Source organism: Arabidopsis lyrata (genome assembly GCF_000004255.2).
Source record: "Arabidopsis lyrata subsp. lyrata unplaced genomic scaffold ARALYscaffold_4, whole genome shotgun sequence".
Classification (NCBI taxonomy): Eukaryota; Viridiplantae; Streptophyta; class Magnoliopsida; order Brassicales; family Brassicaceae; genus Arabidopsis; species Arabidopsis lyrata.
In genome coordinates, this window is record NW_003302552.1 from 4,231,557 (window position 1) to 4,256,279 (window position 24,723).

At 39.1% G+C, this 24,723-nt stretch overlaps 2 protein-coding genes across 2 annotated transcripts; both read left to right on the forward strand.

Annotated features, from left to right (window-relative positions):
- Positions 1-116: 116 nt before the first annotated feature.
- LOC9314918 (potential E3 ubiquitin-protein ligase ariadne-2) lies at positions 117-2,880 on the forward strand. Its single transcript, XM_002878805.2, is given in 6 exon segments — positions 117-699; positions 916-1,246; positions 1,249-1,648; positions 1,735-1,898; positions 2,047-2,084; positions 2,087-2,880. Coding segments are annotated over 6 exon segments (1,491 nt in total). The 5' UTR covers positions 117-306; the 3' UTR covers positions 2,252-2,880.
- A 12,871-nt stretch (positions 2,881-15,751) lies between these two features.
- LOC110229070 lies at positions 15,752-18,023 on the forward strand. Its single transcript, XM_021027888.1, has 6 exons — positions 15,752-15,887; positions 15,967-16,173; positions 16,244-16,333; positions 16,419-16,526; positions 16,614-16,635; positions 17,977-18,023. Exons 2-6 carry the CDS (start codon positions 15,979-15,981, stop codon positions 18,021-18,023), a joined length of 462 nt encoding a protein of 153 aa, XP_020883547.1. The 5' UTR covers positions 15,752-15,887; positions 15,967-15,978.
- The last annotated feature ends 6,700 nt before the right edge of the window (positions 18,024-24,723 follow it).

A 24,723-nucleotide genomic window follows, 5' to 3' on the forward strand; every position in this document is an offset into this window, starting at 1 on the left:
GCCTTGGGAGGTTGATTAGTGGAACTAGGGTTTTGACCAAGGTGGGATTCGTGAAATGATAAGTTTACTTTAAAAGTATCATCAATGGCATTTAATGGAAATTTGAAGTCTATAGAAAAATCAATCGACACTAAAACAAAAACGGTTACAATAATTACATTAAGGTGCTTTTATATCAAAGGCTCAAAGCAATTAATTAGAATTTATTTGGCAACTTCTCAAGCACGCTTTAGTCCCTCTCTCTTCTTCCTCTTATATATAAGTCTTCAGATTCTCCCAATAAAACTATTTGAACACTAAACAGACATGCAGAGACACGACCTAAACTTGAGTTACAAAAAAAGGCGTTTAGATTCTACGACAAACCCTAAAGGCGAGGGTGGTTCTACAGTCGTCCAATCTGACTCTGCCGTGGCAAAATTTTTGGACAATGTCGTCTACAGATTGTACATCAAGGGTTTGGTGAGTGAAGAGACGGTGGTGGACGGTAAGGAGAAGACTAAGAAGGCTGGATTTGGAGTTGCGATTTGCGATGAGAAGGATAATTTGTTGTATGAGATTAAGGAATCACTTAGCGACACTGAGATAAGCTGCTTAGAAGTAGAGAGCAAGGCATTGATTCGTGGGTTAAGAGAATCCTTGGATTTTGGGATCCGAAACGTCATGGTTTATTGCGATGACCAACAGATTTACCAATATGTAAGTGTTTTCTCTTCTTTTTTTTTTTGGTATGAGTGTTTTCTCTTCTTTGTTAGTGCTTGGTTTAGTTATTCTGAATCATTAGACTACTATTGTAGCGTGGAATAGTCAGAGGCTAAATTGTTGATATTGCATGTTAGAATATACTTTGAACTCTTTGTAATGATGATATAATGTCTTGGTTTTAATGAGAGTGAATTCTGATTTACATTGCAGATTATTGGTGGAGGGAAGGTTAAGAAGAAGATTGTCCATCTAGTGGACGAATTTCAACTTCTTCTAGAAGATATGACCTCTAATGACGTTGATTTGGTCGCCCCGAACGATGTTAACTTTGCTTTTAGACTTGCAAGAGAAGCCATAGTTTCAAGGGACGACTTGAAGGCAGAAATATGTGGCATTTGTGTTAAAGAAACCGATGCCGAGCGCATGTTCTTTACCACCGACAAATGCATTCACCGTCATTGCTATTCTTGTGTGAAAAAGCATGTGGAAGTGAAGCTGCTTAGTGGAACTGTTCCCACATGCCTTGAATATGGATGCAAGTTCTCACCCTTGAAAACTGTAACAAGTTTTTGACACCAAAGCTGAATGAGATGTGGAAACAAAAGATGAAAGAAGACTCGATTCCCGCTGCAGAGAGAATTTATTGCCCATATCCAAACTGTTCAATGTTGATGTCCAAAACCGAGCTCTCTAAATTAACCGATGAAGCGTCAGACCAATCCAATGTTAGGACATGTGTCCAATGCTATGGACTCTTCTGCATTGATTGCAAAGTACCATCGCATTCTGATTTGTCGTGTGCTGATTACAAGAAACTTCACCCTGACCCTCTAATTGATGACTTGAAGCTAAAGTTTCTGGCAATGGACAAAAAGTGGCGTCAGTGTGTAAAGTGTAAGAACATGATTGAACTTTCTTATGGCTGCAACCACATGACTTGCAGGTATATATTTATTTAACTCGATTAGTATTCTACTTCATTCGAATACTTTCATTTCGTACTGTTTTCTTTGTGCATGCATTGTGTAGATGTGGATATCAGTTTTGCTTCCAATGTGGGATTGAATGGAAGAAGAACCAGAGGACTTGCCCTTCTGCTGGATGCCTACAAACGAGACATGGTGATTATGATGATGATGACCAAGAATATGATTCTGAAGAGGATACGGGTGATTACTCTTCCGATGAAGAAGGTCGTCGTTGATCTAGCTATGAAGAATATATTGACCAGCAAATGGCAAATCCAAGAGTGATGTTCGCTCTCTTATTTAACTCCTTTGGTTCTTATTTCTTAATCCCTCACTGTATTGTTATATTTGACTAATTTTATGGATCTTGCAGCTACGACACTCAGATGGATGATCAGGATGTGGAATACAAGTATACTTCTCCTGAGCAGTTTTTCAGTGAATAAGAGAATAGTGATGGAAGTGATGACAATGGGGAGGACTAGAACAATTATGGAGGTTTAACTGATTCTGGCGATGAAGGTGGCTTTAATGAAGACTTACTATTCTCTTTAATTTATGTTTGGATCAACACATAGATCTGAGTTTTTGGAACACATTCCTTATTTTTCTTTGGCATTTTCTTTCTTTTATGATTTTTGAGAATTTTACAGACACTATATATCGTGTGTCTAGTACCATCTTTGGGGTTTCTTTTATTGTTCGTTTTTTTTTGTTTTACAACCTTTTTCTTAGTGTAATTTAAAGAATGGAAATTAGCGGTAGCTTTTTTTTTCATCAAACTCAATTTTCTGATATCATTTAACAAAAGGTTGGAAGCTAAATCGCGAGTTTGGGGTATTTAAGAAGTGTTGCATTGGAAGGTAGTAGCTATGTCTCAACCACAATGGCCGGACTATAAGTTGTACTCTCTCCGTTTCAAATTAGTTGTCGTTTTATGTTGTTTCACACAGTGGCGGAGCTAAGACAAACTTTTATTGGGGTCAAAATTATACAAAACAAAAAAGAACACTGAAATGCACTTGGAAAAAAAAATTATAAGCCCAAATTTTAGAAAACTTTACATTGTCTGAATTATTGTATTATGTATTTAGATTCAATCTAAAGGATCAAGTCTTTGTAGCTAGAAGAATATGGATTTTCTATCTTTTTTTTAAGTAAATCATGAGTTTAAGTCAAATTTATAGGGTTCAATGTCAAATCTTCAGTGGAGTCAATGTTATAATTTCTTAAAAAACATAAAAGGTAATTAAATTTTGTTGGGGTCAGTTGACCCCCCTTCACTACACTTGCCTCCGCCACTTTCACATAAATTAAAAAAATAAATAAATGTTCTGTTATGTCTTTATTTGACTATTAGAATTCCAAACTAGGTGATTCTTATTTCTTAAACCAAATATATATATATATATATATATATATATATATATATGTATGTATAACGTTTTCTTATAGAAGTTGTAACATACAAATATTCATGTGTCATTATTCTTTGCATTTCATTTCCAAGAGTTGTCAAATTATGTGTACATTTAGTAATACAGTTTTGAGTGTTGCGTAATGAAATAACTCAGATTTTGTTTTTTTTTTTTTTGTCTGGTAAATGTGGTTTGGATATACGAAATTATAGTGCAAATCAATAACTTTACTAATGAATCTGATAATCTATAGAAAAAAACAGTGTCAACCTCCCAAAGGTTAGTTGGGATGGTATACTAAACTTTGATTTGATATTGTCTTCAACATTGCTTTGCCAATTAGTAACCTACATGAAGAAAATGGAACATGTTTTACTACGATATGTGCAGGGGCTTGTGTAAAAGATAATTTAAACAGGCAAGTAACAATGGTGAAGTAATCGTACCTTTAGAGAATAAGCTATGTTAAACCATTCTCTTAACTCTTCAAATTCGGAAACACTTTTTTGAAAACCACATTAGTTGTTTGTCTTTCAATCTTGCCTACAACGTCTCTTCTCTTGTAATCTCTGACGGCGAAGACGAAGAACATTGTCCCGATCATCATCGTCCGGGTCTAGATAATCACAGTGATGAAATCTGATGGATGAGATCGTATTCTTGCGATTGAATCAAAAACCTTCCGACTAACGCAAATCAATCAGCTTTAATATAATCATGTTCTTATCGATTTTTATTTTGTTTTTGATTCGTCAATCATTTCAAAAATCGCTTCCGATTATTTCATAACAGAAGCGTGTGATTGAATCTAGGTCCATGGGTTCAACCGTTCCACTAATCCTTGTGATTACGCACAAATCTTTCATGTAGAAACCCTTTTCTTAGTGATTTAGAAGAATCGGTTTGGTGATGATCTTCATTTTATCTCTGTTTATCTTGTTTATTGCTAAATATATGTCACTTTTCTCTGGTTAATCATCGTTTTAGGGTTATGAATAACATTGGTTACATGTGTCTTGATTTGATAAATTGTTCCTTTGTTTATGCAAATCTTAGAGATTTAAAACTATTTGTGATGATTTGTCTCTGATTCGTTTGGTTAGATTTGGTCTATGTATAAAATCTATGTATTGATTTTGGTATTAGTTGCAGTGGTGCGTAGAGAAGGGGATAATAATGGTGGGACTGTTATCCTCAAGCTTAAATGGGGATACTTTGAGTTTAACTTTGGCTTTGCTCTCAAATGAATCGTGTATACTTTGTCATATTTTCATGAATATATGTTATTCAAAATGTGTTTATCAAGAATGTATCAAAAACTTGTGTACTTTGTCTTCTCTATCTTTCTTTTCAAGCAATCAAAACTCTAACACCAAACACCAAATTTTATTTTCAATTTTGTTTTTCTTAAGGATCTCTTAAGGATCCATACCGTTGGACATGAATATTTTTAAGAGCCCTAAACAAATCCTTAACTTTATATTTGTCAAAAAATACAAAAGAAAATTCCTAAGGATCCTTTAAAGATCCTAACCATTGGGGTTGCTCTTAGTTATTACTCTAGAAAACAAAGGTTCTTTCAAAAATATATTTTTGAAAAATGTTAATATTGTTGTAAACCACATAACGGATAGACTCCATAACCGTGGCCCATGTCCATGTTCTAGAAAGCCCATGTCTAGCTTCTAGAAGACTCGCCCAATCGACCAAGGCCAAAGACGGTTTATGTTAGTCTTAGTGGGCTTTAGTGTTTTCTAGTCCAATTGGGATTTGTCTCCCCTATTGTGTATATATATAAGTTGTAACCTCATTCATTAATCAATAAGAATACACGAGATTCATAACACGTTATCAGCACGACTTGCTCTTAACGATCCCTAACCCTAATTCGAAAAATCCTTCACACAAAACCTAAGTCCGCCTCGGTCATAAGCTTACGATCGGATCAATAGGTGCTCGCGATTCCTCCAAGCTCCCAACGTTCGTGATCAAGTTCGAAAACCGAGTTCTTTAGCTCCCGGTTCATATCCGTACAACCCCATAAGGTGAAAGGTAAAATCTGAAGCCCTAAAACCTAAAGACCAACATCGAACTTGAACCTAAAGAAATCGCAACCCTAAAAATCGGATATTGTTTGAATCAAAGTGTTTGCTATTGCTTGCTTTGCTCGCTTGTTCTTAGGAGAGTTATTGATTCAAACCCTAAATAGTATTGTTGAAAGAAACTTAAATCGAATCGAAACCCTAAAATTCGAAGTTAATAAATCCGATTGATTGAGGTTGCTTAGGTTGTTTAGATTGATTGTTTCTATGATTGGTTGCATGCATAAATTGTTAGAAATAAAACCCTCATATCGCATGAACCCTAGAAACCAAAACCCTAGAGAAAGCTTAATCCTAAATAAAATAGGAAAACCTAAGTAAAAAGAAAAAAACTAAAAAAAAAAAATCTAAAATCCTAATCAAAATAGAAATTTCTAAATCCTAAATCCTATTTGAAATAGGAAAATCTAAAAAACCCTAAATCCTATTCTAAATAGGAAAATCTTAAATCCTATTATAAATAGGAAAATCCTTAATTCTATTCAAAATAGAAAATCTCTAAACCCTAATTAAAATAGGAAATCATATATCCTAATCAATATAGGAAAACCTAAAACCTAATCGAAATAGGAAATCCCTAAAAGAGGAAATTTAATCCTAAGAGGAAAGTCAAATCCTTAAGTAAATCGATTCATGATTCGGTCTTAAATACCGCATGACATTAACGATTACATGATCTTTACTCAAAACCCTTTTTTTGCTTGTAGATGTCGAATTACAACTTGTATTTTACTGCCCTAAATATCTGAGGAAATAATTATTTAAAATGGGCAATGGATACTAAGATTATCCTAAAGTCAAAAGGACTTGGTGAATGTATCACATAAGGCAATAATGCCAAGTGAGAAAGATAGATACAAGGCAATATTAATTATTAGCCACCATCTTATTGAGAGTCTCAGAATTCAGGAACTATAAGTCCGTGGATGAGTCTATTGCTAGCTGAGCAAAATAATGACTTACTGATGAGAAACAATAAATTAAGACCTTATACATTAACCCCATTACTTGATGCCAATAAGGCCGCAGAGGATAAGAAAGAATCCAAAGAATCTAACCACGTCCAGAGTGATAGACCACACGGCCGTGACCGCGGTGGATGGAAAGAACGTGGTTGTGGCCACTATAACTCATCCGGCCGTGGGAACCACTATAACTGTGGTTGTAGACCCAATTTTGGCCATGGTCGAGGGCGAGGAGGCTGTGGTATTTGTAAACCACAACACTCGACCAAATCAGTGTGCCATAGATGTGGAATGGGGAACCATTGGGCTAAGATATGTAGGACTCCCAAACATTGTTGTGACCTCTATTAAGAGAGTGTAAAAAGGAAGAATCCTAAAGCCCATTTGGTCTATAAAGATGGTAAACATGATCAAGATAGTTTAATGGAGTATGCAAATTCTGATTGCCTAAAAGAATCAAGTTGATAAATCTGAATTCGACACAAAACCTCTATGTTTTCTTTGCCGTTTTATGTGTTCATTAATTGTTATCTCCTTGAATTTATTTGATATTATTTTATGTTTAAAACATGATTCTTGTCCATATTAGAAATGGCTGAGGACAAGAACATACTTGTGGTGGATAGTGGATCGAGCCACACAATTTTAAAAGACAAGATATTTTATAAATCTAACATTGAAAAATGCTAATATTAGCACCATAGCGGGTATAGCTAGTCTTATTGAGGGCCATGGTCAAGCCCATATTCTTTTACCTAAGGGCACGCATCTTGAAATAAGCGATGCCCTATATTCACCTAGCTCGAAGAGGAGCTTATTAAGTTTCAAAGATATAAGATTGAATGGTTTCCATATTGAAACAAAGGGTGAAGGGAATAAAGAATTCCTAAATATAATTGAGATCACCCAAGGACATAAGAAAGTCCTAGAGACTATACCCGCATTATCCACTGGTCTCTACTATGCTAAAATCGATATGATCGAAGCTAATATGGCAATGAACAAAGAGTTCATCGAGAAATTCACTTTATGGCATGACCGGCTTGGCCATCCGGGTCATAGTATGATGCGTAAGCTTATGATAAATTCAAGGGGGCACACCCTAAAAGAGAAAAGAGTTATCCCTAAGAATCTCACGTGTGAAGCATGTTCACAAGGGAAACTCATTATAAGGCCATCACCGGCTAAGGTAAATAAAGAGACCTTAAACTTTCTGGAAAGGATACAAGGGGATATATGTGGACCAATACACCCACCATGTGGGACATTTAGATATTACATGGTCCTCATTGATGCATCGACAAGATGGTCGCATGTTTGTTTATTACCCTCTAGAAACCAAGCGTTTGCTAGGTTGTTGGCCCAGATCATAAGACTGAGAGCCCATTTTCTAGATTTTCCGCTTAAGACTATACGTCTAGATAATGCCGGTGAATTCACGTCCCAAGCGTTTAATGACTACTGTATGTCCATGGGGGTAAGTGTGGAACATCCCGTGGCACATGTACATACACAGAATGGATTAGCGGAATCCTTCATTAAACGAATTCAATTGATAGCTCGACCATTACTCATGAGGTCGGAGCTTCCAGTAGCCGCTTGGGGACACGCTGTTTTACATGCATCAGAGCTTATACGCATAAGGCCATCTAGTGAACATAATTATTCACCATCCCAATTACTCACGGGTCATGAGCCAGACATATCCCATCTAAAGATTTTCGGGTTTGCCGTATATGTACCGATTGCTCCACCACATAGAACAAAGATGGGACCTCAAAGGAGGATTTAAATATATGTTGGATTTAATTCTCCCACCATTATTAAGTATCTAGAGCCAACTACGGGTGATCTATTTAAGGCTAGATACGCGGATTGTCATTTTAATGAATCCGAATTTCATACTTTAGGTGGAGAGACGAACAAGCTGGTCGAAGAAATATCATGGAATCAAACATCCTTAAATTGGCAAGATCCTCGGACTCTGGCATGTGAATCAGAGGTCCATAAGATAATAAATTTTCAAAAGCTAGCTAATGAATTGCCGGATTCCTTTGTTGACCCAAAGAAAGTTACAAAATCGTACATACCAGCTTGTAATGCACCAGTACGTATTGATGTCCAAAAGGGAATCAATGAAGTTGCTACCGAGTCTAACGCACGTAAGAAACGTGGTAGACGAATAGGTTCCAAAGATAAAAATCCTCGAGAATCAAAGAAAGGTGCAATAGGAAACGAGGTTAAGGAAACCATAGACATGGCCGCGGCAGACCCTAAGGAACCAAATAGAGAGATTTGGGACGCCAATCCTCATGGTCCTGAAGGGATAGATAATAATGAGATCTCAATAAATTATATCATGTCTGTAATAAAATAGAACCGCAAAGATGTCGACATCGATGAAATATTTGCATATAAGGTAGCACTTGAAATGAATGAGGATCATGAACCCACGTCTATATTAGAGTGCACTCAAAGATCAGATTAGCTAAAGTGGAAAGAAGCCATAAACGTGGAGTTAAGTTCATTAAAGAAAAGGGATGTGTTTTGTCCGACCTTAAGGACACCATCTGAGATAAAACCAGTAGGACACACGTGGGTCTTTGTGAGAAAGAGAAATGAGAATAATGAAATCGTGAGACATAAGGCACGGCTTCTAGCACAAGGATTCTCACAAAGACCGGGGATAGATTATGAAGAAACATACTCCCCTGTGATGGATGCAACGACTTTTAGATTCTTAATAAGTCTGGCAATAAGAGAAAATCTTGATTTGCGGTTAATGGATGTTGTGACCGCTTATCTATATGGTCCACTGGATAATGAAATATATATAAGATTACCAGAGGGTATTGAGCTCAAAGATAAAGATAAGAAAGGGTCTCGAGACCAATACTGCATAAGGCTGAACAAATCGCTTTATGGACTGAAACAAAGTGGGCGCATGTGGTACAATAGATTAAGTGAGTACCTAGTCAAAGAAGGCTATAAGAATGATCCCATCAGTCCATGTATCTTCATAAAGAAGTTTGCAAACAAAGGATTTGTGATAATAGCAGTATATGTGGATGATTTGAACATCCTTGGAACCTCTGGGGGAATCGCCCAAACAGTCGAATATCTAAAGAAAGAATTCGAGATGAAAGACCTAGGCAAGACAAAATTCTGTTTGGGATTGCAACTTGAGTACGTGAATAATGGAATCCTTGTACATCAAAAGGCATATACTAAAAAAGTACTCAAGAGATTCAATATGGACCAGGCCCACCCATTGAGCAGCCCAATGGTGGTGAGAAGCCTCCACTACAGGAAATGTGGGTATTGATAGCACTAAAAGATAGCGGTTTTTATGTCTCTGCTATGTTTTACGAGATTTGTTTAGGGTTTTAATTTAGGGATACGACTTGCGAGAATTCTCAAAGAACAACAAAACGGATCGAAACCAAAGATGGTGTTCTTGGTATTATTAAGAAAAAGATAGCTTTGATCGTACAAGAGTTTGATCGTAAAAGAAAAAGTGTTTGCGCTTTGAGAGCTTTGTGTAGTCTAAATTCTAGAGCGATATTGCCTTCCCGTTCTGTGAGAGCCTTGAGTCTTCTTATATAGGGATGGTAAACCGCCTCTCCAGCGATATTCTCGGAAGATTTCCATTTATCTTGAAGTCCGCTTAGAATATCGCGGATTAGGATAGTTTCCTTATTCTTCGGGGTTTTCGGAAGTTTTCCTGATTTGAGTTGATCCTTCAAGATTCTCCCTTATCATTTCCGGGCATTTCGGAAATGATCCTTCTTCTTCGGAAATGATGCCTTGTTTTAGAAATGGTACTTTGAAGGTGAATATTTTACTAAGTCCTTGCCTCGGGCAACTGATGATGAAGACTTCCTCCTCGGTGACTGAGGACTTCTCCTCGGGTGTTTTGTCCGGTAAGCACCTGAGGCTGCTCTGGCGAAGTTGGCTAGGGAACACGGGTGAAGTCGCCTCGGGGACATGGGTGAAGTCGCCTCGGGGACACGGGTGAGGTCGGCTCGGGGACACGAGTGAAGTCGCCTCGGGGACACGGGTGAGGTCGGCTCGGGAACACAGGTGAAGTCGCCTCGGGACGGGATAACAGTGTCGTATACAACCATAACAGAGGCGCTTTGGGTGTACCCCAGCTGACGGTGTACCCAAGCAATCTGACGGTGTACCCGAGCTGTCTGATGGTGTACCCGAGCTGTCGATGGTGTACCCGAGCTGTCTGACGATGTACCCGAGCTATCTGACGATGTACCCGAGCTGTCTGATGGTGTACCCAAGCTGTCTGACGGTGTACCCGAGCTGTCTGATGGTGTACCCGAGCTGTCTGATGGTGTACCCGAGCTGTCTGATGGTGTACCCGAGCTGTCATATGGTGTACCCGAGCTGTCTGATGGTGTACCCGAGCTGTCAGACGGTGTACCCGAGCTATCTGATGGTGTACCCAAGCTGTCTGACGGTGTACCCGAGCTGTCTGACGGTGTACCCGAGCTGTCTGACGGTCTACCCGAGCTGTCTGATGGTGTACCCGAGCTGTATGATGGTGTACCCGAGCTGTCATATGGTGTACCCGAGCTGTCTGATGGTGTACCCGAGCTGTCAGACGGTGTACCCGAGATGTCTGATGGTGTACCCGAGCTGATTGGCAGGATACCTCGAGCTTATTAGAAAGATAACCCGAGGTGTTGAAGTTCGGCTCGGTCTCAAAGGATGGTTGAAATCCGACCCCAACAGTTAGCCCCCTAGCTTGTTGACTTGGGGAGCAAGTGTAACGAGCTTCATGAACGAGCAGACCGAGCTGTTAACTTCTGCTTCGAGTCGCAAGTGAACCTGAGGCGGCACTCTTAGAACCGTTTGTTTTTCTTCCTTTTTGTTGTAGTGTAAGATTGTGAGGATGGCTTTATCCAAACGAACATGAATGTTTCATTAATTCTGCACGTATTCTTGAAACGTTTCTCGTTCTTTTGAAGCGGCTTTCATGATTCGAAGTGTTTCTCTTTTTGACTTGGAATGAGGACGTTCTTACTCCTCCGAACCGTTTCAGCTTTAGAACTAAGTTAAACACTTGTGTACCAGTGTTAGGATAACTGGGTTTCTGAGAATATGACTTTATCGTTTTCGGTTAAGTAGAAGTTATTCTTTCAAACCGAAAGAAAAATGAACTGTATACCAGTGTTAAGGTGACTGGGTTTCTGCAAATACGACTTAATCGTCCTCGGTTGCGACCCGATCTGATATAGTCAATATCCAGTGCTTAGAAGCGAACTGGGGCACCAGTGTTAAGATTTTACTGGGGTTTCTGAAGACAATTTCATCTTTGGTCGGATATCTCCGACCAGATTGTCTCGAATGCTTATATAGCGCGCTGTAACCGTGGAGGTGCAGATGAATTTAGTTCGCGGGCGTGGCCATCGCCCAAACGAACCGAACGGAGTTTAGACCGTGTTAAATTCCCGAGGCGAGTTTCGGGGTGAAGATCGTGGGTTTACTTCAAAGGAATAAAGCCCGAGGTGTTAGTCTTAGAAATAAATTCGTTAAAATTTTGAGTGGGAGTATGGATATACGGACCCCACTCCCCCCTCTTTTTGATTCGGGGGGGGTAGCTGAACTCGTCCGAGGACGAGCTGCCTACGTACCCTTTTCAGGGATCAAGCCACCCCGTAGTTCAAATTTACGCATACCTTAGGTTTTTAGCGGTAGTATTTCCTGAGGTGTTTCCACAACTGGGATAGTCTCGGCCTCCTCGGGACCAGTTGTGACGGCAATGGGGCTAGGATTCGTCATCTCCACCTCAGGCTCATCGGTCGCTTTGGGAGGAGCAAGAGTTCCGAGAACGGCCTCCAGAGCTTTCTTCTCTACGGCCGCCTTCTTTTCCGCAAGGTACTTCTCCTTGCTTCGGCCAATCTTCGCCTTTTTATGATTGACCTCGACTTTAGATTGGGCGACGAGGTTTCGAAGTTTATGTGCTGCCATGAAGCACATCCTGGAATTCTTTTGGCTTCCCCATATCGTTTTCACACCGTTAGGCGTCGGGAATTTCAAGCAGAGATGGTATGTCGAGGAGACAGTTCGCATTACGTTTAACCATGGGGTGCCCATAATGGCGTTGTAGATGGTCGGCTGATCTGTGACAGAGAAATCAACTATCTTCGTTATTCCACTGGCCTGGACTGGCATCTGAATAGTTCCGAGTGTCATTAGGGTTTCTCTAGAGAATCCAAGTACTGGCCTCGGAGTCTGGTTTACTTGCGACATGCTGATGTTCATTTGCCGAAGCGTCTCGCAGAAAATGACGTCAATAGTGCTGCCGGTGTCGATCAACACCCTTGATACGTCGTGATCTCCGATGGCAAGCGTGATGACCTTGTTGTGTCCACCTGTTCGGGCTGAACTTGTTCTAGTTGTAGGTCTTTGAGGGTTATGTTCGTCCCAAGCTCTCCGGCTATAAATTTGGCCGCTAATATTGCTCCGAGGCTCCTGCATCTGGAAGTGTGATGCCCGAAGGTCTTGTGATGCTCGCAGTATTCTTTTTCGTCATCTTGGGGTTGACTTCTTGTCCAAGTGAATGAATCTCTTCCTCGCCCACGGCCTTGGCCTCGGCCTACGTCGACTTGATAGTTGTGGGCTCCTGAGAAAACGTGCCCCTCGTGGTGCGTGTACGTTTCACTCTGATTCGGCTTCATCTGGCTCAGCGGTCCTGTTTGGGCGTTCTCGGTTCGGGATGCTTGCTTTGTCGGATCGTGTCTCTTTGCTAGTAGCTCCATTTCTTCTTCGTGGGCGACGAAATCTGAGGCTCGGTGCAGCGCGTCGCGAATTGTAGTAGGTTTGGATAGGTTCAGCTCTTTTCTGAATTCTGACTTGTACCAGAGAGCTTTCTTCAAAGCCGAAAGGGCAGCTACGTCTGTGATTCCCTCAACCTTGGCTAGCGTTGATTTGAAAGTCGTGAGGAAATCTCTTAACGGCTCGTTGGGCTGTTGAGACAGAGACCACAGATCTGCGTCGGAAGTTCCGGGGTCGATGAGCACAGAGTATTGCTTGAGGAAAAGTGTTGATAGCTCGTCGAAACTATCAATTGAATTTCGATCTAGTCTTGAAAACCAATCCAATGCGGGTCCCTTGAGGTGTTCCACGAACAGTAAGCACAGACCAGCATCCTTTTCTCCGGGTTTGAACCTGGCTCGGGCCACGGATATTACGAATGATTTAATATGACCCTTTGGGTCGGTTGTCCCGTTGTAAGAGTCGATCTTGAACTTTCCCAGATCAGAAATCGTTGCTTCGGAAATTCTTCTGGTGAAAGGCGTATTGCGAGATTCTTCCAAGATTCGGTCGATATTAGGTGCCGAGGAGGAAACGCTATACATCTGGGACTTGACGAGCTTCATATCGGCTTCCGCTTTGGCTAGAGAGGCTCGGATTTCGCCGAGCTCGCGATCTCTTTCGGTATATGTATATGTGGATGATTTGAACATCCTTGGAACCTCTGGGGGAATCGCCCAAACAGTCGAATATCTAAAGAAAGAATTCGAGATGAAAGACCTAGGCAAGACAAAATTCTGTTTGGGATTGCAACTTGAGTACGTGAATAATGGAATCCTTGTGCATCAAAAGGCATATACTAAAAAAGTACTCAAGAGATTCAATATGGACCAGGCCCACCCATTGAGCAGCCCAATGGTGGTGAGAAGCCTCCACTACAGGAAATGTGGGTATTGATAGCACTAAAAGATAGCGGTTTTTATGTCTCTGCTATGTTTTACGAGATTTGTTTAGGGTTTTAATTTAGGGATACGACTTGCGAGAATTCTCAGAGAACAACAAAACGGATCGAAACCAAAGATGGTGTTCTTGGTATTATTAAGAAAAAGATAGCTTTTATCGTACAAGAGTTTGATCGTAAAAGAAAAAGTGTTTGCGCTTTGAGAGCTTTGTGTAGTCTAAATTCTAGAGCGATATTGCCTCCCGTTCTGTGAGAGCCTTGAGTCTTCTTATATAGGGATGGTAAACCGCCTCTCCAGCGATATTCTCGGAAGATTTCCATTTATCTTGAAGTCCGCTTAGAATATCGCGGATTAGGATAGTTTCCTTATTCTTCGGGGTTTTCGGAAGTTTTCCTAATTTGAGTTGATCCTTCGAGATTCTCCCTTATCATTTCCGGGCATTTCGGAAATGATCCTTCTTTTTCGGAAATGATGCCTTGTTTTAGAAATGGTACTTTGAAGGTGAATATTTTACTAAGTCCTTGCCTCGGGCAACTGATGAAGAAGACTTCCTCCTCGGTGACTGAGGACTTCTCCTCGGGTGTTTTGTCCGGTAAGCACCTGAGGCTGCTCTGGCGAAGTTGGCTAGGGAACACGGGTGAAGTCGCCTCGGGGACATGGGTGAAGTCGCCTCGGGGACACGGGTGAGGTCGGCTCGGGGACACGAGTGAAGTCGCCTCGGGGACACGGGTGAGGTCGGCTCGGGAACACAGGTGAAGTCGCCTCGGGACGGGATAACGGTGTCGTATACAACCATAACAGAGGCGCTTTGGGTGTACCCCAGCTGACGGTGTACCCAAGCAATCTGACGGTGTACCCGAGCTGTCTGATGGTGTACCCGAGCTGTCGATGGTGTACCCGAGCTATCGATGGTGTACCCGAGCTGTCTGACGGTGTACCCGAGCTGTCTGATGGTGTACCAAAGTTGTCTGACGGTGTACCCGAGCTGTCTGATGGTGTACCCGAGCTGTCTGATGGTGTACCCGAGCTGTCTGATGGTGTACCCGAGCTGTCATATGGTGTACCCGAGCTGTCTGATGGTGTACCTGAGCTGTCAGACGGTGTACCCGAGCTGTCTGATGGTGTACCCAAGCTGTCTGACGGTGTACCCGAGCTGTCTGATGGTGTACCCGAGCAGTCTGATGGTGTACCCGATCTGTCTGATGGTATACCCGAGCTATCATATGGTGTACCCGAGCTGTCTGATGGTGTACCCGAGCTGTCAGACGGTGTACCCGAGCTGTCTGATGGTGTACCCGAGCTGATTGGCAGGATACCTCGAGCTTATTAAAAAGATAACCCGAGGTGTTGAAGTTTGGCTCGGTCTCAAAGGATGGTTGAAATCCGACCCCAACAAGATGTTACACCGAAAGTGGCTGCTGTAGATGATGAGGTAGAAGATGTAACACCAGAAGCTGTGGAAGAAGAAAAGGGTAATGACAAAGATATAACACCGGAGGCTGATCAGACTGAGAAAGCAATGTCTGAAGATGAGAATGAAGGAGAAGCTTGTTTGACTGGACAGGGCCAGGAGGAGGATGAAGAAGAAGAAGCTTGTTTGACTGGACAGGACCAACAAGAGTATCATCAAGAAGAAGCTGCCACTATGGAAGTAGCTGCGAATAATGAAGAAGTTGCCAATATGGAAGAAGATGGTGTTGGCAATGGTCAAGATAAAGCGATTCCTACCAACACTGATGAAGGAAGTCAGGTACCATAAGAAAGAGTGAAATTAAGAAGAAAAAGAGGACCAACAAAGATGCGTGAAGTGGCTGAAAATCCTAATGAAAGGGTTTCAGTTTCTTTCACTGACTTTGGTGATCATGTTGGAACTGGTTCAGTAAGATTATCATCTTTTTTTGGTGTCCTCGTGAGTCAATTCATTCCGGTTACAATTTCTGATTGGAGACAAGTTGATGCAGCGACTAAAGAAACATTGTGGGAACAAATTCAGGTATATATTTATATGCAACTAATTTTTTGTTTAACAGATATGAAACATGTTTGATCTTTGCTTGTTGTACTTGATGCAGGGGAGGTTTGACATGGAAGAAGAATGGAAAAAAGCTGTTATTATGAAGCAAATGTGTAATATCTTTAGGGGTATGAAGTCAAGACTAGTGACAAAAGTACGTGCTGCTAAGACAACTGCTGATATACTAGCTTTAAAACCCAGCAACATCCCATCCATTCAAGTGTGGAACTCTTGGGTTAAGAGCAAGACTAGCAAAGCTTTTACGGTTAGTATGAAGTTTATATGTTTATATGTCATGTCTTATAGATTTAATCACACTCATATTTATAATGTAGGAAGTAAGTAACAAGATGAGGAAGTTGAGACATGATCAGATTCCTCAAACCTCCAGCCGCAAAGGATTGGTTCGTTTAGCTGATGATATGGTAATAATAGTTGTCAATATCTATATATATTGTATATCTTGTTAGCATAAAATGGTACTGAGATATGTATATGTACTTTATATAGAAAAAAAAGAGTTCAAACCCAAGTAAGGTGACTAGGACTAAGGTATGGTTAGCGGGACACACTCATGCTGATGGTAGACCTGTGAAGCCTCAATTTGCTGAGACTATTGTAAGAATTCTGGAACTTGTTATATTGTGTGTAAGTAATGCATCATGATCAATGAGTTTTAATATTGTGTTTGAATGTTTGTCTCAGAAACAAATACAATCACTTGATAGTGAAAAGGACTCTACATCAGCTGCTGATAACATAAGGGAAGATGCTGTGAGCCAGATTTTGGGAAAAGACAAACCTGGACGAGTAAGGGGGTTTGGTAGAGGGATTACGGCTACTAAGTTAGCGTTTATGCAAGCTAGAGACGCAAAAATGGCAGAAATGAAAAGTGAGATTGATGAGTTGAAGGGAATGTTTAGAGACTTAGCTGGAAAGAAGGTAATCATTTTCATTACATTTAGTCAATTGGTCTGGTTTTAAGACATTAACAAAATTCCTTTTCCTTATCTCAGAAAAGTTATTGTGAGACTGAAACATGTGAGAGTAGTGGTGTATTCAAAGTAGGAGATAGAGTACAACTACTGGATTGGATTCATTCTGGAGAAGTAGTTGTTGGTGAAGGAGAATTCTGTTCTGATGAACCGATGTACAAAATTGGTCGTATACCAATTGGTCCTAATGCAGTGGCTGTCATTGTTAGTTCTGTACTAAGCTCAAAAGCTTCTCTCTGGAGGCCTACATCAGATGTGTTATATCTTAAGGAAGCTGTTGGATGCAAAATATCTTGGCCAATGGACAAAGTGCTTAGGGTTCCATTCACTTCTGAAGATGTATCCTTAGGGGTAAAGTTTTAAATTCCAATATCATTTTCTTGTGGTGAATTGATATATATCTAATCATTAGCCTCTTATATTTTAGCCAAACAAGGAAGGTGAAACTCGAAGCTGCAAAATATTTGATTGGGAAAATATAGAGAATGATGAGCTTATTGCTGAAGGTATCGTGTGCTCATCTAACTCCAAAGAGAGGGTTAACAATATTCCTCTAGGTCTGGGTGCTGTTAGTCTTCAAGTTGTGAAGGTGTTCAATTTTAATGCTCCTTTGTGGAGGCCAACTGCTGATATTAGTGTAATTGGTGAAGCAATTCATGAGAAAATCGCATGGCCAGTCCTAAAGATTGATGTCACGGCTGCAGCCACTCCAGAACCAACACTAACTAAATCAGTGGTATGTTATTGAAATTAAGTTTTTCATTTGTTTGTCTGTTGATTGATGTTGGGACTTTCATTGATGTTGGAACTTGCTTCTATTATTTGCTTTGAGTTGTAGAGTCCATGCAGCAATAGTTCCACCAAAAGTCCAAAGCAGAAGTGTGTTCTTTTAGACTGCAACAATTCTGGTCGTATTGTAGCTGAAGGAACAGTGATGTCAACAGATCCAGAAGATAAGTGCCATAATGTGCCCCTCGGTCCAAATGCAAGCAAGGTCTCTGTAGATTTGATTAAGATTGGTAATGCAAAGGTTTGGAGGCCAAATTCAGAGTTTGTGTTCATTTCTGATGCAGTAGGTTCAGTTGTACCTTGGCCAACCGAGAAAGTGAAGTTTGTGTGAAACTTAGCCAATTGTGATATTGGTATTGTATTGGTATTGCCGGTTATGGATATTAGATTGTGTAATATTTGTATTGTGATATTAGCATATTTGTATTGTGATATTAGCATATTGGTATTATGATATTAGATTATGGTATTGGTACTTTGTGTAATATTATGGTATAAATTAAAGAGAAATTGTTAAAAAATGCCCCTTTCAATACTCCTTTTCAAAAATGCCCCCTTTGAGAGTCCATTTTTAAGTTTACCCTCTTTTAATTTTTAATGACCATTTTACCCTTATTTGAAACAAAATTAGGTCCACAAAATACAAAATATTTTTTGGCGGGAAAAGTGATCCCGCAATTTTCCCGCCAAAACACTTGTAAAAACCTTTAAAATACCTTGTAAAATTTTCCCGTAAAAATTTTTCCCGCCAAAAATTTTTTTTTGCGGGAAAAGTGATTCCGCAATTTTTTTGGCGAAATTTTTTTGGCGGGAAAATTTTTGGCGGGAAAAATTTACAAGGTATTTTAAAGGTTTTACGGAGTATTTACAAGTGTTTTGTAAGGTTTTACAAGGTACTTATAAGGTTTTATAAGGTATTTATAACTTGTAAAACCTTATAACTTGTAAAACCTTATAAAATAGCTTGTAAAATCTTATAATATCTTATAAATACCTTATAAATACGTTGTAAAACCTTTTAAAATACATTGTAAAACCTTATAAATACCCTGTAAAAAACCTTTAAAACCTTGTAAATTTTTCCCGCCAAAAAATTTGCGGAATCACTTTTCCCGCCAAAAAAGATTTTTGGCGGGAAAATTTTTTGGCGGAAAAAAATTTTACGGGAAAATTTTACAAGGTATTTTAAAGGTTTTTACAAGTTTTTACAAGTGTTTTGGCGGGAAAAATTGCGGGATCATTTTTCCCGCCAAAAAATATTTTGTATTTTGTGGACCTAATTTTTTTATATTTCCTTATATATTTGTGATATCTTTTATTAAAAGAAGGGTAATTTAGTCATTTTGTACATAAAAAGAGGTATTTTTAAAAATGGACAGCCAAAAGGGGTATTTTTGAAAAGGGGTATTGAAAAAGGGGCATTTTTGTGAGTCTCCCTAAATTAAACTCTAAATTAAAGTTAAAATCTTAAATTAAATCTCTAAACCCTAACCCTTAAAGTTTAAACTCTAAATTAAAGTTTAAACTATAACACATAAATACTTGAGTAAAAAAATCTAAATCCCAAAGTTTAAACCCTAAACCCTAACCCTTAACCCTAAACCCTAAACCCTAAACCCTAAACCCTAAACTCTAAACTCTAAATTAAAGTTAAAATCCTAATTAAATTAAATCTTTAAAACTCTAAATTAAAGTTTAAACTATAAAACATAAATACTTGAGTAAAAAAATCTAAATTCCAAAGTTTAAACCCTAAACCCTAAACTATTCCTTAGTGTATATGAACATATAAGTTAGATAGTTGGAATACTAACCTATATTAATTGTTCTTAATTTTAAAATTTTATACTTATAAGAAAAAATATTTTAAAAATTGAAATACATATATTGTATTTTTAAAGAAATAATTTATATTTTTTTCATTAATAAAAAATTTTATATGATAATGTTATGATTTTTTCATTACTAGCCAATGAGAACTCACCTCCCACATTGTGGGACGAATCCTGCACCGTTAGATCGCGCCGACTTTGATCTGAGCTGTCCTTTCTTATTGTTAACGCGATTAATATACCCCCTTGATCTGTATCGCTGATTTGATCTGAGCCGTTCATGGTCTTAGCCAATAAGCTAAGACTACCGAGATTACAGTCTAGGCGAAACATACACCGTTGATCTCTCTCGCTGATTTGATCTGAGCCGTTCATGTTCTTAGCCAATAAGCAGTAACTACCGAGATTGCAAGCTTATTGAACCTAGACCGTTGATTCGTTTCACTAATTTTGATCCCATCCGTTCATTTTTTATATTTTGATTTAGGGTTTATCATTTCAGAACACAAATTTTCAGAGAACACAACTTCCCCAAATCGATTTTACCAAAAGTTCATCATTTCAGAACGGATTCATCTCCATCGTGACCAAATGGATAAGACGTGGATCTCGCTGCCAAGGTATACACTTAATTCTATCGAGCTTACTTATATTATCTGATTGAAAGAAATCTGAATTCTTTTCCAATTGACAATGTAGGAATACTATCGAGTACTCAGAAGGAGCAACGAATTTCGCCAATTCATCTGCAAGAAGATTGGGAAATCTGTCTGAAATGCTATGCCCATGTAGAGATTGCCGCAATTTATGCCATAAGTCTATAGAGGAAATTGTTGAGCATCTAGTGCTTAGGGGTATGGATAAGAAGTATAAGACTTCTTGTTGGAATTTTCATGGTGAAAAAAGAGCAGATACAGAAGACAATGCTCCTCAACATGAAACAGAGGCATTTGACTTGTTTAAGACATCATTTTCTATGGGTGAAGGTGAACCAAATCAGACGAATGATGATGAAGCATTAGAGGCAAACGACGATGAAGCAGTAGAGGAAACTGAGTTTAGGAAAAAGTTAAGAGAAGCTGAAACTCCATTGTACTCTGATTGTATCAAATACACAAAGGTTTCAGCAATTATGGGACTTTACAGATTCAAGGTTAAGAGTGGTGTGTCGGAGAACTACTTTGATCAGCTGTTGGGTTTAATTCAGGACATGCTACCTGAAGACAATGTACTTCCGAAGAGTTTAGATGCAATCAAGAAATTCCTGAAGATATTTGGTTTCGGATATGAAAATATTCATGCTTGCAAGAATGATTGCATACTATATAGGAAGGAGTTTGAGAAGTTAGATAGCTGTCCAAGATGCAAAGTTTCAAGATGGGAAAAGGATAAACATAGTAATGAGATAAAGGTTGGGATTCCAGCAAAGGTCCTTAGATATTTTCCAATCAAGGACAGATTTAAGAGGATGTTTAGATCAAAAAAGATGGCTGAAGATTTGAGGTGGCACTATACGAATGGCACTGAAGATGGTACAATGCGACACCCCGTTGATTCTATCCAGTGGGCACAAGTGAATGATAAATGGCCAGACTTTGCTGCTGAACCAAGGAATCTTCGACTTGGAATTTCTACAGATGGGATGAACCCTTTCTCCATGCAAAACACCAATCACAACACATGGCCAGTGATGTTGGTGAACTATAACACGCCTCCAACTATGTGTATGAAGGCTGAGAATATAATGTTGACTTTGTTGATCCCTGGTCCAACAGCTCCTGGTAATAACATAGATGTTTACTTGGCACCACTGATAGACGATTTAAAAGATTTGTGGGCTGAGGGTATTGAAGTGTATGACTCATTTGCAAAGGAGAATTTCACACTTAGAGTCATGCTGCTTTGGAGTATCAGTGACTATCCAGCCTTAGGAACATTGTATGGATGTAAAGTGAAAGGGAAACAAGCTTGCAATGTATGTGGAAAGCATACACCTTCCAAATGGCTTAAGTTTAGCCGTAAGTTTGTCTATATGGGGAATAGAAAGAGACTACCGCCTGGCCATCGTTACAGATATAAAAAAGCTTGGTTTGACAACACTGTTGAGGAAGGGACTGCCAATAGGATACAAACTGGCTCTGAAATATATGAGACACTACAAGCTTTTAAGAATGATTTTGGAAAACCTCTAGATAAGGAAACTAAAAGAAAAAGAACTGAGTTGGATCAAGATGAGGTGGTTGAAGAAGAAGAGTGTGAAGAATCAAATGATCTATGGCGGTGGAAGAAGAGATCAATATTCTTTGAACTACCTTACTGGAAGGTAATGTAAACTATTTGAACTATATTCTCTTATTGTTGGATCTGAATAAGCCTAACAGTTTCTTATTTAATGTGTTAGGATTTGCTTGTTCGTCACAATATTGATGTTATGCACGTAGAAAAGAACGTCTCAGATGCTATATTGTCTATCTTGATGCAAAGTGCTAAGTCAAAAGATGGTTTGAAAGCAAGAAAAGACTTAGAAGATATTGGAATCAGAAATCACTTACACACAGAGGTCCGGGGAAAGAAAACATACTTACCTCCAACAGCCTATTGGTTATCCAAGAAAGAGAAGACAATTTTCTGCCAAAGATTATCTAAGTTTAGAGGTCCTGATGGTTATTGTGGTAATATTGCAAATAGTGTTTCAGTTACCCCTCCAAATATAGGTAGTTTAGAGTCGTATGATCATCATGTCCTAGTACAGAACTTGTTACCAGCTGCATTAAGAGGGTTGTTACATAAGGGTCCTAGGATTGCCATAAATAGATTATGCAGTTACTTCAACAGGTTGTGTCAGCGAATCATCGACCCAGAGAAACTTATGACAATGGAGACAGAGTTTGTGGAAACAATGTGTCAACTGGAGCGCTTCTTCCCTCCATCCCTTTTTGATATCATGTTCCACCTTCCAATACATCTATCAAAAGAAGCACGTTTGGGAGGACCAATACACTTTCGCTGGATGTATCCATTTGAAAGGTTTGAAATATGTACTCATTTGATTCAATATATGTATTACTGCAATGATATTGGACTAATATTCATTTCTTGACTGAGTTATAGGTACATGAAAACACTTAAGGCTTTTGTTAAGAATCATGCAAGGCCAAAAGCATGTATGGCTGAGGGGTATTTAGCTGGAGAATGCGTTGCATTTTGTTTAGAGTTCCTTAAAGATTCAGTACCAGTTCAAGAAACAGTTAATCGCAATGAAGATATTGAGGCTGATAGAAGCGTGGTTGAAGGTCGACCTCTGCAGAAGGGTATAGAAGTTACCCTATCAGATAAAGATAGAGACAATGCACATCGCTATGTGCTAATGAACATGGCATCTTTGGATCCTTATGTCGAGTAAGAGGTTACCCTTTATGTCCCATCTACTAATTATGATTATAATTTCATTCTCAAGACTGTTGTTTAATGTAAAATCAGGATGCATTTGGAAGAATTACAAGCTAATGATGCTCGATGTGCTAAAAGTGAAACTTTGTTATGGAAAAACCATACTGAGCAGTTTGCACAATGGCTTAAAAAAAAGGTTTACAGCTGCAACTTGTCTTCTTGATTATTTGTTATACAACTTGTTAAATTGACTGGTTAGCTTGATGTCTGGTTTTCTTGGCACAGAATTGTTAGCTTCATGATCATGTTTTGCTTAATGACTGGTTAGCTTAGCTTGTAGCTTGATGTCTGGTTTTCTTGGCACATATTAATTGTTAGCTTCCTGATCATGTTTTGCTGTTGCAGATTCATTCAGACTCAAGAAATAGTCATTCTAAGGAGATAAGGTGGTTGGCATTTGGACCAAGAAATGTTGCTTTAGCACATAAAGGATTTATCGTTAATGGGCAACGGTTTCATATAGATGCGGTTAAGCGGAAGACACAAAACAGTGGCATAACTTATGAAGCATTTAGCATGTGTAGATCAAGTGCTCGAGATATGAGACAAGTCGCTAATGTGCTTACATATTATGGAGTGATAAAGGAGATTTTACTTATGGACTATGACATGTTCAAAGTGCCGCTGTTTAGATGCAATTGGGCCAACACAGGGAATGGTGTGAAGGAGGAAGATGGTTTCACTCTTGTTAACCTTCATATGAACCAAACAGCCTATTTGAAAGATCCATTCATTCTACCTTCTCAAGCAAAACAGGTTTTCTATTCTAGGGAAGATGATAATTCAAATTGGTATGTTGTTATGAGAGCACCACCTAGAGGCTATCATGAATTGGAAACAGAAAAGGATTTAGGTGGTGCACCTTTGCCTGTCCAAGAAGTCGATGATTTGGATGATGAAGCTTTTGATGATTGTGAAGGCTTGTTAGTGGTAGATTGATAGGTATGTTTGTGGTTTTTGTAAACAATGAAAATTGAAATGGGTTATTAAACATTTTAATGGTATTTTTTTTTTACATATATTATATATAAATTAAAATATAATTCGTAATTATTTATTATTTTGAATAATTTAAAAACAAACTAATAACACAAAACAAATGCTATCTTTGCTATAGGTAAAATCTAATTAACGAGTTTTACTAACATCTTTATCACGCTATTATAAACATTAACAATTGCACAAAAGACAACGCTATCGTTGTATACTTAACTATTGCACAACGCAAAACCGCTATCAAAAGTGTCCGACTTTCTATAACGGGCGATGTCAGAGCGCTTAAGAAAACGCTATGGTAGATGAATAATTGCGTTTTTCGGCCGCTATTAATACCCACATTTCCTGTAGTGCTCGGATTGGATAGTGATCCATTCGGTCCAAAGAAGGACGAGGAAGAAGTTCTCGGTCCTGAAGTACCATACCTCAGTGCCATAGGAGCGTTAATGTACTTGGCTAGCCACACTAGACCAGACATTTGTTTTGCCGTGAACCTCCTATCGAGATTTAGCTCATGTCCGACCCAAAGGCACTGGAACGGAATTAAACATCTTTTACGTTATTTACAAGGAACTGTTGATTTGGGTCTATTCTATACTAACCATAACAAAGAAGGTTTAGTTGGTTTTGCTGATGCAGGTTATCAATCAGATCCGCATAATGGTAAGTCACAAACAGGTTATGTGTTTACACACGGTGGAACCGCGATTTCGTGGCGTTCAATGAAGCAAACCATCTCAGCCACTTCATCCA